This window comes from Mytilus trossulus, chromosome 4 (assembly GCF_036588685.1).
Source record: "Mytilus trossulus isolate FHL-02 chromosome 4, PNRI_Mtr1.1.1.hap1, whole genome shotgun sequence".
NCBI lineage: Eukaryota > Metazoa > Mollusca > Bivalvia > Mytilida > Mytilidae > Mytilus > Mytilus trossulus.
This window is the reverse complement of record NC_086376.1, coordinates 1,002,650-1,023,942: the sequence shown is the minus strand read 5'-3', so window position 1 is coordinate 1,023,942 and position 21,293 is coordinate 1,002,650. Positions and strand designations below refer to the sequence as shown.

At 34.4% G+C, this 21,293-nt stretch overlaps 1 protein-coding gene across 7 annotated transcripts in view; it reads right to left on the bottom strand.

The window, feature by feature from the left end:
• Window positions 1–1,493: 1,493 nt before the first annotated feature.
• The window catches only part of LOC134714455 (G-protein coupled receptor 183-like), a 57,024-nt gene continuing 37,224 nt past the window's right edge, over window positions 1,494–21,293 (bottom strand). For all 7 annotated transcript variants that reach the window (XM_063575705.1, XM_063575704.1, XM_063575706.1 and 4 more), the window contains exon 2: window positions 1,494–2,995. In XM_063575705.1, the coding sequence (XP_063431775.1) occupies window positions 1,858–2,995 (1,138 nt within the window). In that variant the 3' untranslated portion in view covers window positions 1,494–1,857. The remainder of the gene's footprint in view (window positions 2,996–21,293) is intronic.

Genomic DNA, 21,293 nt, shown 5'->3' with positions numbered 1-21,293 from the left:
ATTAAAAACTTTACATCTTATGATAATATAGTATCAAATATTAAATTTCATGTAGATTTCTTTGATAAATAATGATGCAATTTTTATCGAAATGTGTGCTGGCCTTTCTTCAAAATCATACAAAGAATTAAATTATTTTATACGAATCGATAGATGAAAAATATTGCACCTTTACCGAATATCTCCGTAAAGTATGCTACTCACTAGAGATTAAGGTTCTTGGAAGCTTAAGTAAGATAAACAAGATGTAAAGAAATGAACTAACGGCATCAAAGCTGCAAGAACTTGACGAAACATCATCAAAGTTGCTGAAATATCAAGTATTTTATTTGTATAGTATAAAAGGGTTATTTAACCTTATTTTTGAATGATGTTTTTCGCAGTATATCCGACTTACAAAACTTTAAATTTTTCGAAATACAAAGGATTTTCTAATCCTAGACATAGATTACCTTAGACGTATTTGACACAACTTTTTGGAAATTTGGATCCTCAATGCTCTTCAACTATGAACTTGTTTGAGTTTATAAATATTTTGATATGAGCGTCATTGATGAGTCTTGTGTAGACGAAACGCGCGTCTGGCGTATAAAATTATAATCCTGGTACCCTTGATAACTATTTACACCACTGGGTCGATGCCACTGCTGGTGGACGTTTCGTCTCCTAGTGTATCACCAGCCCAGTAGTCAACACTTCGGTGATGACATGAATATCAATAATGTGGTCATTTTTATAAAAATTTCCTGTTAACAAAACTTAATTTTTTCGAAATACTAAGGATTTTCTTATCCCAGGCATAGATTACCTTAGCCGTATTTGGCACAACTTTTTGGAATTTTGGATCCTCAATGCTCTTCAACTTTGCACTTGTTTTGGGTTTATAAATATTATGATATGAGCGTCACTGGTGAGTCTTATGTAGACGAAACGCGCGTCTGGCGTACTAAATTATAATCATGGTACCCTTGATAACTATTTACACATCAAAAGAATGGTAGTATTATCCTTTATTGGCTTCCAGCTATTTTTGTCAAAATTAAAGCATCTCACTTTTCCATCTCAAAAAGAAAGCTTTTAAGTATTTGGTCTTTAGTTTTAGTGTAGCAGTGTATCAACTCAATCGCATGCAACACTTGTTTTAAGTTAATATCAATGCAAAAAGAACTTTTGATGTGTATTATTGTTGGATTGCCGTCTCATTGAAGTTTACCCGAAATATTTCTTTATTTACTCTCTCATTGTTCGCATGGCAATACGTTCGGTCATTACAAATGAATATGAATAGTCCGTGCAAATATATCTGGGTTTTTTATGAGAAGAGTAAATAATAAACTTAAAACGAGTACGATACTTAAGCATTGTAATGTGTTCGTCTTTTATAGATAGTTGATTCATCATATCATAATGTAAACGATTTTTAGCAATTTTTTAGACAACAACGTCCTCGGGTTTGGCAGAAGCTTTAATCGGAATATTGAAAATGATAAATGCTATGAAAATGTATTATTTTATCTTTTCTGGGTAGTAAAATTTAACGCTGAAATACATTTAGCCTGAAGTTATATTTTTAGTTGATATATGTCATTCACAGCAAGAACACAATTATTGCTTTTTTTCTCGTGTATAATCCGACAAATATCGGAAATAGCAACATACTTCGCAGTTAATAAACAGACGAAGAAAATAATTAGAAACAACATGTGTGTCCTCCCAGTAGGTCCTGAGAGACAATAAACCGCGTACTTTCTTCCTATCGCATTACGACTCCCACGAGAATAGTTTATAAATGAACGATCTGCTTCAAGCAGGGAATATGGCACATGAAATGTGATGAACTTCTGAGAATACAAATGTTTACATCGATATCATTGTTTCCTCTTGACTATTGGCATTGAGATCTTTTGAAGCTACAGGTGAATACATAGCAAATGCGTATTCATTTGAAAGTTCAGCCTTTGACTTTTTTCGGCAACATGGGCTTATACAGCACATACTATGAACACGTTTCCTGAATAAACTCCCAGTTAAATAATAAATAAAAAAATAACAAGCTTGATTTGAAAGACAAATCTCCTCTACCACTTTTCTAATCATTAAATACTGGAAATATTTCCTCCATGTCGGATCCAACACCATCTTTTCAACTGACATTTGATTACCATGAGGTAATAAAGATTGCATTGCATAAACAATGGAGGCCGGAAGTAACGTACATATGAAATAAAACGACACTGATAACAATGTCACTGTTGATGTTGTTGTTGCACTTCCACTGTGCCCAGAATAACGTCTTGTGGTATCCCGGGCATCTATTTTACGTATTTCAACAATAACAAGTATGTTAAAAATAAGTACACATAAAGGTATTAATAAGAAATGTAAAATCTCAGTAATAAGCGTCCATATCTTCTCAAAGTTTCGGTCTCCGAAGCTAAGGAAGGCGCACAGTTTAATTTTGTCATCATAGTCCCAAAGATAGGCCTGGACTGACGATAATCCAGCTGCTATGATAAACATACCAGTTGATACCATAAGAGCTCTTTTTACAGTACAGAATTTTTTCTTCTGAAATGGATGACATACAGCAATATATCGTTCTATTGTAAAAGCTAAAACCAACATCGGTGACAGATACTGCGGTATCATAAGGAAAACACTGAACGTTTCACATGCACCATCACTGGCGTATAACTGTATGCCCCAGGCATAATTAAGCTCCATTATAAAATGAACAATTAGGAAGTATATATTTACGATTGCTAATATTCCTTGATAAACAGCAGACGAATTTTTTCGGTTACCTTTTCCGAACCATATAGCAGCCGAGAGTGGATTCCCAATAAAGCCTATGATATACCAAACAGGGGAGATAATCCTGTCGACTAATAAAATCTCGGGTGAAATCTGTTGTAGTGTATCTATGTATCGTGGCACTGAAGCTTTAGGTATATCAAACGTCACATTCTCAAACATTGAGGTATTCTTCACAAGACTGAAAGATAAAAAGAAACTGCATATTAGCAAAATATGTTTCGACTGTTTCGGTTAGTTTTGTTTTGTTTGTGCTTTTTTTGTAGGGAGGATGGTAGAATAATGAATAAAAGTCCGTGAAGAATATTAAAATATAGTTTCACTAAATAGCTTGCATGTGCGTGCAAATTTCTGAACCTCCAGCAAGTCTTTATGCATACTATGAAATTCGACCGAAAGTCATGTTCCAGTATATTTTAACAATTTTGAACTAGTTCTATTTTCAATTATTTATTTTTTTTGCATTTGCTTATCTTTTCTGATTTTAAAGACAATATCAGCAATGGTGTATCCTTGAAAGGGAATATCTGAGCTGGGTCAAAATCTTTAATTGTTTTTACATAGGCGGTAAGGGTAACGTTTCTTCCTTTCTTCAGTCCATATCGTTAACTTGGATATGTATGATAGCTTGTTTCGAAGCTGTGACATTTTCACATATGGGGTTAAATTTTCGGGGTACGAAGTGAGATTACTTTTTCCGTATATTAGCAAACCCCGAACATCCTGTTGTGATGCGGCTCCTTGTGGTAAAATATCCCCTTTTTAACACAATAAGTTCTTTGAAAATTTAATACTTTGAACACATTACATTAGCTCCATAGTTTTTACACATTTATTCTATGTTCCATTTCAAGGCGCATTAGGGATGTTGTCCCAGCTATGGTTTAACTTAAGGTGAGAAGACCACGGTTACTTAGAATTTAAAATTAAGCAAAAAGGAGAAAGCATAAAAAGGACAGATCAGATTTGACCTACTATAAGTTATTCATCACTCTATCGGAATAAACTGGATTATCCGAAATACTAATTTATTCATACCATAAGATGGTATACAAATTCAATTTATGTATGTCACTTGGGGTCTTTCGGTGGATTTGTATGCAATCGATATATAAGTGAACAAATTATTTCATCTTACGTAAACTGTTACAGTACAATGACAGATAAACTTAACAACAAGACACTTTTTTTTAACAAAGTTGCTTAACAAATAAAGTTGATTGAACTACAAGTCTTCGTAAGTAAACTGCACCTATAAATATGATATCCTCGGGTGTATTACCGAAAACAACATGCATGTTGATACAAACAAGGAGTATGGTATGATGCCAATGAGACATCTATCCACCACAGTCTAAATGACATGGAAGTTAGCGGTCTTCAACTCTGAGCAAAACCCATGCCGTATAGTCAGCTATAAAACAGTGTACTATGTTTACGGACACGATTCATTTTACTTGCCTCTACAGTTCATTCTATTTCTACACTTCGAATGTTTGCAAACTGATGAAAACCATACCATCGCATTTTTAAAGAAATAAGAGGCACAAAAAAGGTTTCCATACTGTGTGTTAATATTGATGTAACTGTCAGTTTTGTCCCAGCCAAGCACCTCTCAAAGAAATGTTCGGCTTAATTCGACTTCAAACCTGAAATCTGAAACATTTATCTCCTTTTGCTAGATGCTTACTAGCTTTAAACATGTACTAGAACACACCCGCGAAATCGCGGGCATATACAGCTTGTGGACTGTTGTAGGATGATTTTTTGTAAAAGATTGTATGTATGGGAAATTTCATAAAAGGTATAAAAAGCCTTCTCCCTAGTTCAAAAGTCCGATATTTATTTCCTTTCTGTTAAATTCAAATATTTTCGTGTGTCTGGCCTCAGACCACAATTATTCTTCTCCTTTGGTACAATGCTGCTTTTGGTAAAAGTCAAATAAAATCAACAATTTGCACCGTTTCAAACATGAAATAAATCTAACTGCTTATATATCATAGATCATTATTAGTCTAATAAAATATGCTTCTATGACAATCCGTCAGTCTTTTTTTTTCTTTTGAGAGCCTTATTAAGATGTCAATTGTAGGATATGAATCATGTATAAATGACTAAGGCTAATTTGAAGGGTGGCCGGAGGGGTCCTGATCCCGAAATCCCGCGCTTAAAACCATGAAATCCAGAGATGCAGAATTAAAAGAAATGCATATCCCGAAATCTCGAAATCGAAAAATATATTCCAGGATCCAGTAAGGATCAATCCCCAAATCCCGAGCTTAAAAACACACGATCCCGACGCTCCGAAAAATGCTCGCCTACTTTTAATCTCTACCTTACTTTCAATTTTGCTAAATCACTACTTTCCCTTTCAACAATAAATTTGTATGCCCCATTTATTGGCATTATGTTTTCAGGTTAGTCTGTCCGTTCGTTCGCTCGTTCGTCCGTCCGTATCTGTCCCGCTTCAGATTAAAGTTTTTGGTCGAGGTAGTTTTAGATGAAGTTAAGCATGTTTTACTTATTTTAATATATATGCACTTGGTATGACCCCTGAAGTAGTAAAACAGTAGACAGAATCAGGCCCGACTTTCTTTACTAATTTAGAAAGTCCCATAGAGAATTAGAAAGTCTCTATGTATCAAAGTAGTATAATCGTAGTTTACATGTAGATAAACGCGAAAAATTATTAATAGTCCTCTCTAAGGAGGTATAATAGTTGTGATTCTTGCGATCTAAACATCATGATATGGAGAACGCTTTGGATGGCTTATTTTTTTTCTCCATTTTTGTTATCCATCATACGATTGAATGTTCTTGTGTCAAATATTTTACTTATTTTAATATATTATATATACAACTGGTATGACCCCTTAATAGTAAACATTTCAAAGAAAACAGTAGACAGAATACAGAGAGTCTCTATATATTAAAGTATCATAATCGTAGTTTACATATAGATAAACACTAAAAATAATTATTGTCCTCTATCAGGAGGTATGATAGTTGTGGTTCATGCGATCTTAACCCCATGCTATGGAGAACGCTCTAATTGGCTTATTTATTTTTTCATATTTAGTTATCTATCATACGATTGGTTGTATTTGCGCATCTTTCAAACGCAGATGGCAGTTAGGTCCGCTGCTGTATGCCCTGAGGTAATCGGTGCCCTCAGGTAATCGTGGCAATAGTGCCCTTATGCGTAGTAATAACATGATCTAAAAATAGAATAAACTAAAAATACATCATTGTACTTTCTATTTCGACTGACAGTATATGTGCGAAAAATAGGAGAAAACAGGAACACATACAATTTTTTACAATAAGTTACGACAAATAATTCACGAAAAAAAATCCAAATATTTGGTTTATTTGTGATCATTGCAACGTGAACAGATATTTACTTAGTCAAACGTAAATGACTTAAAATAATTAAAAAGAAAACATTATTTGAATGGCGATTTAAACTTTTATAATAATAGTTGTCAAAAACTGGTTTCATAGAGATTTATGTAAATAAATGTTTATACAATTATTTAAACTAACTATTAAAGAATAAAAGTTATCCACACATGCCTAAGGCAGCAAACATTTGATTTTCGGGGGGGGGGGGCTATGGATTTATTTTGGAGACAGGTCGAAAATATTTTTTTCTTTCATTTCAATTTTAGCATTACATATAGTGGCAAAACAATTAGAAACAAACTTTAAAAAACAAACCATAGCCCCCCCCCCCTGAAAATGAAATGATTGCTGCCTAAGTTTCGTGAATGTCCTGTTGAAACTTTGACTATCATTGTGTTTGGTAATATATAATATATAACACTTACATATGGACAGATTACGCATATATTGATTTTGGTTACTTCTTTTAAAGTAACATAAGTAGAAAATGATAACATTTAATAGATAGGTTATTAAAATCAGTCCATCTTGTTCGACTGCATGAGGGGCAGTGTTTAAAAAAAAAGGGGGAGTCCCCAATCCAGGACACAAGGAGGGGGTTCCAACTAAAAAGGGCTCCTATCCCCAGAACACCCCTGGACCCGCCACAGAGCTGTTACACAAAATATCGCTATAAACTGTCACGGCATTATTTGAATTTAAGTGTACTGCATGCATCTTGCACTGTAAGATTAGCATTAACACTAATCCAAAATTGTTAAATAATTACCACTTTCGTTGGTTTTTTCTTATCTTTGTTTGAAATGTATTTTATTTAAAGCTTTTTTGTGTGCCATTCTTTGTTTATTCGAAAGGGGTAGTAGATATAGATATATATATATACAATTAAAATAGAAGAACCTAGATAACGATATGTATGCGTTCAATAATGATACATATAAAAAAGAAGCTGTGGTATAAATCCCAATGAGACAACTGTCCACAAAAGGAAACAGAAATTAACAACTGTAGGTCACCGTACGGCCTTCAACAATGAGCAAAGTCCATATCGCATTGTCATCTATAAAAGGTTCAGAAATAACAATGAAATCCAATTCAAACGAGAAAACAAACGGCCTTAATTATATGAAACAAATGAACAAAAACAAATATGTAGCACATACTAGTAAACAAACGACAACCACTGAATTACAGGCTCCTGACTTGGGGCAGGCACGTACGTTTTTTTTCTCATAAAAGTTGTACACACAATCGATATGTGAAAAGTATTCCATCAATTATATCAAAGTATAACTAATCATAAATCTTTATCATTTAAGCAAAGCATACATTTATAGATTCGTATTTTACTCGATTGGCTGTAAAATAGTTAATAATATATGACACTAACATATGGACAGATTACGCATATATTGATTTTGGTTACTTCTTTTAAAGTAACATAAGTAGAAAATGATAACATTTAATAGATAGGTTATTGGAAATCAGTCCATCTTGTCCGACTGCATGAGGGGCAGTGGCGGATCCATCCATTTTATAAAAAGGGGGGTTCCCAATCCAGGACACAAGGACACAAGGACACAAGGAGGGGGTTCCAACTATATGTTTCCATTTAAATGCATTGATCTCCACAAAAAAGGGTTCCTATAACCAGAACACCCCTGGACCCGCCACTGTCCATTGTTCAACTACTAAATTGTCTGTTTTACTTACTAGTACACTTGGTACAATAAAAAAAAACCTGATAATAAATTGTTCAAATAAGGCCTTTGAAAATAGTGGAATTAATTATTTTTGAAGTGTCAAAAACTCGTTGGAAGTACTTGATAAATTGCATGCATATATTGGTGATTTTAAATCTGTTCAAAGTTTTGATTTTTCTACCCTATATACCCCATTGCCTCATATTCTTATTAAGAAAAAAATCGCATCCCTAATTAACTGGGCATTTAAAAAGTCGGAATGCAAGTACATATGTTCAAACTCTTTGCGATCATTTTTTAGTAGCAATAAACAAAAGAACTATGTCAATTGGACATGCTTTGATACTATTTATGCGCTTGAATTTTTATTTGATAACATTTTTGTTCGCTTTAGAGATTCCGTATATCGTCAAGTTATTGGAATTCCAATGGGGACTAACTGTGAACCAATTATTGCGGACCTGTTTTTGTATTGTTATGAGTTACAATTTATGACTTAAATTAGCAAAGACCCATCAAAATAATATTTGATACAAACATTTAACAATACTTTTAGATATTTGGATGATATATTGACTCTCAATAATAACGATTTCTGTGTGTATACTAAAGAAATTTATCCTGTAGAACTTACTTTAATTAAAGCTAATGATAACAATGACCAATGTCCTTTCCTCGATCTTGATATCTATATCATAAACGGGAAGATTAATACAAAAAATTTTGATAAGAGAGATGTTTTTTCATTTCCTATTAATAATTATCCATTTGTAGATGGTGACGTTCCCTTGTAATCATCTTATGGTGTTAATATATCTCAACATGTACGATTCTCTCGTGTATGTAACAACGTATTAGATTTTAGCGAGAGAAATTTATGAATTACTAAAAAATTATTACACCAGGGTTTTCGATATCACAAACTGGTCAAAATATATACTAAATTTTATCATCGGTATAAGGAAATAATTCGTAAATATAACTAAACATGCAGACATCTTATACGTTCAGGTATTTCACATCCAATTTTTTATCGAAGTATTCTATATAAAGAACAAACATGTCAGTATTCTCCTCAGAAACTAACAAAACCTTTAAATAGACTTATTAAAAAGGGATATAGTTACGATACTGTTGTCAGGTCATTAAAGATTGCATATTTTGGCTTTAATATTGATTCACTGATAGAGTCTTTGAATCGGAACTAAACACATCTATTTAAAAAAAAAAACAGTTGTTGGCATGACACGGGTTATGTTCTTCTCATATATTTTATTATAGTATGATACTTAACCCCTAACGGGAGGGATTGTGCCTGATATTCATATGATGAACACACAATCTTTCAATCAGTTTAATTGAGGTCTGGAGCTGGCATGTAAGTTAACTGCTAGTAGTCTGTTGTTATTTATGTACTATTGTCATTTTATTTATTTTCTTTTGTTACATCTTTTGAAATCGGACTCGGACTTCTCTTGAACTGAATTATAATGTGCGTATTGTTATGCTTTTACTTTTCTACACTGGCTAGATGTATAGGGGGAGGGTTGAGATCTCATAAACATGTTTAACCCCGCCGCAATTTTGCGCATGTCCCAAGTCAGGAGCCTCTGGCCTTTGTTAGGCTTGTATGATTTTAAATTTTAGTTTCTTGTGTATAATTCGGAGTTTAGTATGACGTCCATTATCACTGAACTATTATGCATATTTTTAGGGGCCAGCTGAAGGACACCTACAGCTGCGGGAATTCTCGCTACATTGGATACCCATTGGTTGCCTTCGGCTGTTGTCTGCTCTATGGTCAGGTGGTTGTTGCTTTGACATATTCACCATTTCCTTTCTCAATTTTAATAACTATGTTTCTGATCTTATTTTGTATTCTATAAACGGCATCTATATATTTACACTACAAATCTACATCTCTCAGTCTATGGCTACACGTGCTGATTTTATCTATATTCATGCATAATATTCATTAGCTGTGTATGAGTATCAAAATCGTATCATACGCGATGATGACCAGCCAGTGCACACTGTAAGGATTTTATTCACCAGTATTAAAAAAAATCTATTTGTTTTTCATTTGACATTACTTTGAAAGTAACGTAGTTACAAGCACAGGTTATAAAGTATATAACTGCTTTTTTAAAATGTTAATTGTCTTAATCAATCTTATTTGAGAGATGTTGGATATTTTCAAGGAAAAACCTCACATCTCCAGTGGACTTTTGTACATGGTCAGATAACCTTAGGTCATCTCTAAATTACTGTGTATTTCCTGTATCATAGAACATATCTATGATTGCTCACATGGTGAGGTTACCTCAGGTCACCTCTGTATGATTGAACATTGTGAGGTTAACTTATATTACCTCTGTATTGCTGTACATGGTGAGGTTACTCTGTATTACTGCACATACTCGTATTACCATACTTTGTATAAACTTTACAAAACACTATTTTTTTAGTTTTCCTCAGGGCACTTCTGCATTTCTATACATGGCCAAGTGCACATGTTAACTAATGTCATTTCTTAACTACTGTATATAAATATGTAACCTCAGAATACCTCTGTATGTTAGAATATGGTGAGGTTACCTAAGGTCACAACTTCATGGTCATTGTACCAGCTGCATGTTACCACAGATAAACTTTGCAAAACGCTAATTTTCTACAAACCTCAGGTTACCACAATTGAATGTTCATAACTCCCTTCGTCAGCTTAGTCAGTCCAGATTACATCTATGTTCTTTTTTTTCACGGACAGGCTACCTCAGGTCATCTGTAAATTATTGACATGACCAGGTTACCTCAGGTCATCTGTAAATCACTGTACATGACAAGGTTACCTCAGGTCATATGTAAATTACTATACATGACTAGGTTACCTCAGGGAACAACTGTACTACTGTGCATGGTAAGGTTACCTCAGGGAACCATGGTACTACTGTGCATGATCGGTTAACTTCAAGGAACCATTGTTCTACTGTGCATGATCGGGTAACTTCAAGGAACCAGTGTTCTACTGTGCATGGTCATGTTACCGAGGGAACCATTGCACTACTATGCATGGTCATGTTACCGAGGGAACCATTGCACTACTGTGCATGGTCAGGTTACCTCAGGGAACCACTGTACTACTGTGTATGATCAGGTTACCTCAGGGAACCATTGTACTACTGTGCATTGTCATGTTACCTCAGGGAACCTGTGTACTACTGTGCATGGTCAGGTTTCCCCAGGGAACCATTGTACTATTGACATGGTCAGGTTACTTCAGGGAACGATTGTACTACTGTACATTGCCAGATTACCTCAGGGAACCATTGTACTTCTGTGCATTGTCATGTTTCCTCAGGGAACCACTCTACTACTTTGCATGGTCAGGTTACCTCAGGGAACCATTCTACTACTGTGCATGGTAAGGTACCTCAGGGAATCATTGTACTACTCTGCATTGTCAGGTTTCCTCAGGAAACCATTGTTCTACTGTGCTTGGTTATTTAACCTCAGGGAACTATTGTACTACTGTGCATTGTCATGTCACCTCAGGGAACCATTGTTCTATTGTGCATGGTTAGGTTACCTCAGGAAACCATTGTAATACTATGCATTGTCAGGTGACTCAGGGAACCACTGTTCAACTATGAATTGTCAGGTTACTCAGGGAACCACTGTTCAACTATGCATGGTAAGGTAACCTCAGGAATACATTGTACTACTGTGCATTGCCAGGTTACCTCAGGGAACCATTGTGCTACTGTGCATGGTAAGTTTATCTCAGGGAACCATTGTACGACTGTGTATGGTCAGGTTACCTCAGGAAACCATTGTACTTCTGTGTATGGTCAGGTTACCTCAGGGAACCACTGTACAACTGGGCATGGTCAGGTAACCCCAGGGAACCATTATACTAATCTGCAGGGAACCATTGTACTGTGTATGGTCAGGTTACTTAAGTGAACCATTGTACTACCGTGCATGTTCAGGTTACCTCAGGTAATAATTGTACTACTGTGCATGGTCATGTTACACCAGGTAACCACTATACAACTGGGCATTGTCAGGTAACCTCAGGGAACCATTGTACTATTGTGCATGTTCAAGTCTCCTCAGGGAAACGTTTTTCTACTGTGAATGGTCATGGTACCTCAGGGAACCATTGTACTTTTGTGTACTGTGAGTTTACCTCAAGGAATCATTGTACTACTATGCATGGTCAGGTTACCTCAGGGAACCATTGCACTACTGTGCATGGTCAGGTTTCTTCAGGGAACCATTGTACTACTGTGCATGGTAAGTAATTAGGGAATCATTGCACTACCGTGCATGGTCAGGTTACTTCAGAGAACCATTGCACTACTGTGCATGATCAGGTTACTTCAGGGAACCATTGAACTACTGTAAATGGTCATGTTACCTCAGGAAACCATTGTACTACTGTGCATGGTCAGTTTATCTCAGTGAACCATTGTACTATTGTGCATGTTCAAGTCTCCTCAGGGAAACGTTTTTCTACTGTGAATGGTCATGGTACCTCAGGGAACCATTGTACTATTGTGTACTGTGAGTTTACCTCAAGGAATCATTGTACTACTATGCATGGTCAGGTTACCTCAGGGAACCATTGCACTACTGTGCATGGTCAGGTTTCTTCAGGGAACCATTGTACTACTGTGCATGGTAGGTAACCTCAGGGAATCATTGTACTACTCTGCATGGTCAGGTTACTTCAGGGAACAATTGTACTACTGTGCATGGTAAGTAATTAGGGAATCATTGCACTACCGTGCATGGTCAGGTTACTTCAGAGAACCATTGCACTACTGTGCATGATCAGGTTACTTCAGGGAACCATTGAACTACTGTACATGGTCATGTTACCTCAGGAAACCATTGTACTACTGTGCATGGTCAGTTTATCTCAGTGAACCATTGTACTACTGTGCATGGTCAGGTTACCGATAGAACCATTGTGCTTCCGTGCATGGTCAGGTTACCTCAGGGAACCATTGTGCTTCTGTGTATTGTCAGGTTTCCTCAGGGAACCATTGTACTACTGTACATGGTCATGTTACTCAGGAAACCACAGTTCTACTGTGCATGGTCAGGCTACCTCAGGGAACCATTTTACTACTGTGCAGGTGACCATTGTTCTACTGTGCATGGTCAGGTTTCCCAAGGGAATCATTGTACTACTGTATATGTTCAGGTTACTGCAGTGAACCATTTTACTTCTGTGCATTGCCAGGTTACCTCAGGGAACCATTGTACTTCTGTTCATGGTTAGTTTATCTCAGGGAACCATTGTACTACTGTGCATGGTCAGGTTACCTCAGGGAACCATGGTAATACTGTGCCTTGTCAGGTTTCCTCAGGGAACCATTGCACTAGTACTACTGTACATGGTCATGTTACCTCAGGGAACCACTGTTCTACTGTGCATGGCCAGGTTACCTCAGGGAACCATTGTAATACTGTGCATTGTCATGTTACCTCAGGGAACCATTGTACTTCTGTGCATGGTCAGGTTTCCCCAGGGAACCATTGTACTACTGTGCATGGCCAGGTTACCTCAGGGAACCATTGTAATACTGTGCATTGTCATGTTACCTCAGGGAACCATTGTACTTCTGTGCATGGTCAGGTTTCCCCAGGGAACCATTGTACTACTGTACATGGTCAGATTACTTCAGGAACCATTGTACTACTGTGTATGGTAGGTTTCCTCAGGGAACCATTGTACTAATGTGCATGGTCAGGTTACCTTAGGGAACCACTGTACAACTGTACATGGTCAGGTTACCTCAGGGAACCATTGTATTCTTGTGCATGGTCAGGTTACCTCAGTGAACCACTGTACAACTGTGCATGGTCAGGTTATTCCTTAAGATAGACAAGAATGAGATTTACAGATAATTTAGTAGACTGAATTTTTTTCTGAACTAATTTTTTTCTGTTTGTTTATAGGTTTATGGCGAATGGAAACATAAATATAGACTTTTTAAAAAATCTTGCATCTTTTGGGGATATCATTCCAGGAAAGTGGAAGGATATCATGTTTACTTGAAGTGGTGAGGTCTAGTGAAAATAGCAAACAGAAAGTAGAAAAAAATGAGTTGACTTCAGGATTGCGTAACGTTTTATTCTTCGTGGCAACCCCCCTTTTTTTCAATTAAATCACAATTTCACTTTTGTACATCCATGGTATGAACATGAATTTTTTTTCTAAGATCAGCTGTTTTGCATGTAAGCCTATGGTGCAGTCAATAACAAGACTGCAACCTTATGTTAATTTGATTTGAATCGATTATATTTGTTGTTATTTTTTGGGTTACCTGAGGTAATCCTGTTATGAAAAATACTTCGTAGATACTTTGCTGGTATATGCATTTATGCTGTAATTACACAACTTCTTAATTTAAAATGTAAGACTTCATAGATTTGTATTGTTTATGCGATTATATGTAAATGTTACACGAGTTCACTTGAGTTAAATGGGTTGTATTTGGTGTTAAAATTGGTAACCCTGTCATGATTGAATACTTCGTAGATACTTTGCTAGTCTTTACATTAATTGTAATAAACCAACTTATTCATTTTGAATGTAGGACTTCATTGAAGTTATATTGTTTATGGGATATATATGTAAAGGTGATCGCAAATAACTTCTGTTAAGTGGGCTATATTTGCAATTATATTTGGGGTTACCTCAGGTACCCCTGTTATGAAAGAATGCTTATTAGATAGTTTGCTAGTGTAAACATTTATGTTGTAATCAAACAATTTCTTTATTTTACATGTAGGACTTTACAGATGTAAATTACTTACGCGATATTTAGAAAATGCAATCTGTCTTAACTCGATTTCAATGGATTATACTTGTAGCTATTTTATGGGTTACCTGAGGTAACCCTGTCATGACAGAATACTTAGTAGATACTTTGTTAGTATATGTATTTATGGTATAATAAACCAACTTCTCATTTTCAATGTAGATATTCATTGAAGTTATATTGTTTATGTGATGTAAATGTAAAGGTGATCTGAATTAACTTGAGTTGAATTGGTTGTTATTGCTTTTATTGCTTTGGTTACCTCAGGTAACCCTGTTATGAACAAAATATTAGTAGATACTATGCTAGTGTATACATTTTTATTTTAATCACACAATTTCTTAATTTGAAAATGTAGGACTTCATAGATTTGTATTGTTTATGCGATGTATAGATATATGTTACCTGAGTAAACTTGAGTTAAAAGGGTTGTATTTGTTGTTATTATTAGGTTACCTGAGGTAACCCTGTCTCTCAGGTAACCCTGTAATGAATGAATTCTTCGTAGATACTTTGCTAGTGTTTACAGTAATTGTAATAAACAAACTTCTTTATTTCAAATGTAGGACTTCATGAAATTTGTATTGCTTATGTGATGTACATGTAAAGGTGAACTCAGTTAACTTCAGTTAAGTGGGTTATATTTGTAATTATGTCTGGGGTTACCTCAGGTATCCATGTTATGACGAATGCTTTTGAGATAGTTTGCTAGTGTTAATATTTATGTTGTAATCAAACAATTTCTTTATTTCAAATGAAGGACTTCATAGATGTGTATTGTTTATGTGATATTTCTGAAAGGCGACTTAAGTTAACTTGATATGAATGAATAATACTTGTTTTTATTTCATGGGTTACCTGAGGTAACCTGTCATGACAGAATATTTAGTAGATACTTTGCTAGTATATCCATTTATGGTGTAATAAATCATCTTCTTTATCTTTAATTTAGGAATTCATTAAAGTTATATTGTTTATGTGATGTATATGTAAAGGTGATCTAAATTAACTTGAGTTAAATAGTTTGTTTTTGTTGTTTTTGTATTGGTTACCTCAGGTAACCCTGCTATGAAAGAATTCTAAGTATATACTTTGTAAGTGTATACATTTATATTCTTATTACACAATTGCTTAATTTAAAAATGTAGGACTTCATTGATTTGTATTGTTTATGTGATGCATATATATTTAAAGGTGATACCTGAGTTAACTTGAGTTATATGGGTTGTATTTGTTGTTATTATTGGGTTACCTGAGGTCACCCTGTAATGAATGAATTCTTTGTATATACTTTGCTATTGTTTACATTAATTGTAATACACAAACTTCTTTATTTCAAATGTAGGACTTCATGAAACTTGTATTGTTATGTGATGCACATGTTAAGGTGACCTCAGTTTACTTCAGTTAGGTGTGTTATATTTGTAATTATGTCTGGGGTTACCTCAGGTACCCATGTTATGACGAATGCTTTTGAGATAGTTTGCTAGTGTAAACATTTATGTTGTAATCAAACAATTTCTTTATTTTAAAATGTAGGACTTCATAGATGTGTATTGTTTATGAGATATTTCTTAAAGGCGACTTAAGTTAACTTGATATGAATGAATAATACTTGTTTCTATTTCATGGGTTACCTGAGGTAACCCTGTCATGACAGAATATTTAGTAGATACTTTGCTAGTATATCCATTTATGGTGTAATAAATCATCTTCTTTATTTTCAATTTAGGAATTCATTAAAGTTATATTGTTTATGTGATGTATATGTAAAGGTGATCTAAATTAACTTGAGTTAAATAGTTTATTTTTGTTGTTTTTGTATTGGTTACCTCAGGTAACCCTGCTATGAAAGAATTCTTAGTATATACTTTGTAAGTGTATACATTTATATTCTTATTACACAATTTCTTAATTTAAAAATGTAGGACTTCCTAGATTTGTATTGTTTATGTGATGTATACATATTAAAAGGTGACCTCAGTGAACTTGAGTTAGATGGGTTATCTTTGTTGTTATTGTTATGGTTACCTTAGGTAACCATGTAATGAATGAATCCTTCGTAGAAACTTTGCTAGTGTTTACATTAATAAACAAACTTCTTTATTTTAAATGTAGGACTTCATGAAAGTTGTATTGTTTATGTGATGCACATGTAAAGGTGACCTCAGTTTACTTCAGTTAAGTGGGTTATATTTGTAATTATGTCTGGGGTTACCTCAGGTACCCATGTTATGACGAATGCTTTTGAGATAGTTTGCTAGTGTTAACATTTATGTTGTAATCGGACAATTTCTTTATTTTAAATGTAGGACTTCATAGATGTGTATTGTTTATGTGATATTTCTGAAAGTTAACTTGATATGAATGGATACTACTTGTTTCTATTTCATGGGTTACCTGAGGTAATCTGTCATGACAGAATATTTAGTAGATACTTTGCTAGTATATGCATTTATGGTGTAATACAGCAACCTCTTAATTTTTAATGTAGGAATTCTTTGAAGTTATATTTTTTATGTGATGTATATGTAAAGGTGATCTGAATTAAGGTTGTATTTTGCTGTTATTGTTTGGGTTACCTCAGGTAACCCTGCTATGAAAGAATTTTTAGTACATACTTTGCTAGTGTATACATTTATATTTTAATTACACAATTTCTTAATTTAGAATTTAGAATGTAGGACTTCATATATTTGTATTGTTTATGTGATGTATATATAAAGTTACCTCAGTTGACTTGAGCTTAATGGTTGTATTTGTTGTTATAATTGGTGTTACCTCAGGTAACCTTGTCATGAATGAATACTTCAGATCATTAATTGAACTTTTATAAAAAAGAAAAAAAAGAAAGAAGTTTATAATTTTACCAGCCATCCCCACCCTACACGTACATAGGAAATGAATGATCGGTGAATACAAATGATAAAATACAAATGATAAAATCATTTGGGAAGTTTGTTGACATCTTTGGTACTTGGTCACATTAAAATTTGGTATCAAGATCTATCTAAATAAGAACTATATTTTCGTGCGTATTTAATCAATGACGCACTACCACGATTACCTCAGGGCACCGATTACCTCAGGGCACCGATTACCTCAGGGCATACAGCAGCGGACCTAACTGCCATCTGCCTTTCAAACCGGAATCTATGACAAAAAGTTAGTCCGATGACGGAATCATATCCGGACTCCTTTTGGTGTCATACCACCAATTAAAAGTCCCTATCTGTTCAACCAAATTTTACAATTTTCACAGCTTTCTAAATATTTTACCTTAAGTTTAACTTCAAAGAAACCAGGTATTTCCTGAATCCTACATGTATCAGCTTTCTACATGCCAATTTTCACTAGGTGTTTAAAATCATATAAAAAAGAAAAGGTGTTCCGAATAGAGGTACCACTAAAAATAACCCCTGGTTTTCTGGAAATCTTAAATTAGTATACTATGGAGTGCATTAATCCTCAATTTTGAATGCAAACTCATAAACAAGTAGATTTTAGCTCAAAATGGTCTTAATATATTTCTCTTTCACCAAAAGTTTCATTTCTGCCAATTTGTCGGTTAGTTTAAGTAAAAAAGGACATCAAATGCACTATTTTTTGTCCGAGTAGGCCTACTTTCACATACGTTCTAAATTTGAGGAAGTAATTGGTGGTATGACACCTTTTTCTCTTTTTTCTCCCAAAATAACTCAATCTGAATAATCATAAGAATGGATGACAAATGGGACTATGCATGTTACCTATAGGACACAGAGACATGATGATTGATTTATTGTGGAAGGAAGAGAAGCGACACCCAACATGAGGTCTTCTCGTTTAATAGTATAGAAGCCAAATAAAAAGCTAACAAGCCATCAATGAATTTAATCAATTTTTTATCGGAATATGAATAAACACTGATATGAAGAAGTCTTTCACCCAAAAGCTTCATCGCCCTGTCCGACAAGAACAAATATGTTTTATATATTATTACATATTGAATATTTTATGAGATGAGTACTGCTACGAAAATAACCTGCCTTAGACTGACAAGAAAATCCTATCAATGAAGGGTGAATTGTTGGCACTTTGATTGTCTGAGTTCAAGAGTAGTATATAATACGGTTAAGCTCGCAGATAATGAATTCTTAATTGCCAATCACACTGTGGATAGGGAAGTAATCATTTAATAACGGGTTTATTCACTAAAGCTAAACTAACAATTTTTCCGAGCCTAGAATTAGCTGCATGGGGAAAAACATTCCAACTTGTTGTTCAATATCAATTACTATTTGATTAGCCTCTTGTTTGCCTAACACCCAGATGAGACAATATCTCAATGTTAAATTAACTGAAGCATACATTATGGTGGCCTCCCTTCTATTGTGGGTCAAATTTGACCTACTATAATTTATTCATCACTGTATCGGAATAAACTGGATTATCCGAAATACTAATTTATTCATACCATAAGTTGGAATAAAAATTCAATTTATGTATGTCACTTGGGGTCTTTCGGTGGATTTGTATGCAATTGATATATAAGTGAACAAATTATTTCATCTTACGTAAACTTCTATTGTGGGTCATTCTATTCCCTCAGATTTTGTTTGTTATCCTAATTTGAATATTTCTTATCGATTTATAAGCTTTGAATCAGTAAATTACGGTTTTCTAAATTTATGACAGAGAATTCGGTTTACCACTGGAAATAACAGTCATGTTGCAAAAGGCACATCTACCCTAAATGAGTTTTTGTAAAAGTGTCTAATGTGGAGAGAACAGGGCAATGTCGCTACGCGAGGCTTTGGATTTAAGGTCCTCATTCGAGGTGTGCGTATCTGTATATTATTCATACATACATGCGGAAGGATAAACGGACTTTTGGTATTTTAGGCAGTTTTTATTATTTTGGATACCATGCTTTACCAAACATGCATTATATTCTACGCTTAAGTGTATAATGAAATGTATGAACTTAAAGCAAAAGTGTACTGGAAATATAAGCAAGGAATTTTCCTTTTTTTAACTCGGGTCTTTGAATGAGAAAAAATTCCTGGACAACTATTCTTCTCAGTAAAATAAAAATAAAACATCTAGGCGTGATACAAGTTTTGAAATTTACATGTGTTAACATATATGCTACGAAGTAACATGCTTGCAAGTCGTCAGAGGAATGCATGGGCATGTTATATAATGTAAATGCATGTTCTTTTCTTGCACTTAAAAAGAATCGGGAGGAATAACATAAAAATTACATCCTAAAACTAGTACATTAGTTTGTGTTAAATTGTATTTGTGATAATGTGAACTATCATAGTAAAAGGCGGCAAAACATACTTGTGAGGGGAGAATTGAAAACCTAGTCCTGATGTGCAGAACATTGCAAAATTGAATATAAAAAATAATTAAAGCCTTTGTTGGGTGTGTTGTATTGCAAGTTTTTATTTGTTTTTATCAAAACTTTCCCAACAAAATTAAATTAAATTAAAACATGAATGTGTTCATTGTACACGGATGCCCACTTGCAATATCATTTTCTATCCTCAGTAGGATGTGTATGAGTGGCCGTTCGTGTCATTGGCGGTATGAACATACCGCATGACATTTCAAACGAGTTGGTTTTTACTATCGTATTGATAATACGTTGGTTTTACTTCCAACGCGTTACTGGTATTTTTAACTATCAACGCGATGGTTTTCACTATCAACGCGATGGTTTTCACTATCAACGCTTTGGTCTTAACTTTCAACGCGTTGATTCGTAATTCATACAGTATGAAAAACCAACGCGTTGATGATAAAAACCAACACTTTGATTTTAAAAACCAAAGCGTTGATAATTTCACAAGGTATGTGCATACCGCCAATGACACGAACGGCAACTCATAGCGGTGAAATTAGGGGTCAAAAAATAAATTTGGCATTAAAATCAGAGGGATCATATCACAGGGAACATGTATTCTACCAAGTTCAAATTGATTATATTTAAAATAAAAAAAAACTACAGGAACTAAAAACTTTAACATGAAGCGGGACAGATGGACGTATGGACAGAAAAACGGGGATAAAGTCACTCTATTATCGTAGGTGGGGCATACAAAATATTGCAGCTATCTAGAGTAACTTGTAAAATAGTAAAGTTTATCGAGTTTGTACGACTATTACAAAGACAGCTTATACATTTTTTTGTCTTCTCAACATTTTTTTATGAAGAAAAAACGAGTGACAAAAGCAATTTATTATCTCCTCTGCTTTGATATTGTTGACAGATTACTATGAAATGGAATGTTAAATCTGTACATTAATATACTGCAACATAAAGTTCAAACTACGTAATAATCATTATCAAGATGCTACTATTTCCTTTTGATAAGAGATTAATTATTTTGATAGTAACACGTTCTAAAATTCAATCAAGAAATTGAATTGGTGATCTTATAATTATAAACAAAAGCGATCGATCAAAATATAATGCAAACAGCACTGACGTATTTCACGTAAACGTAAAGATAACCCCTGTTGTACGACATTCGATATAGTTGTT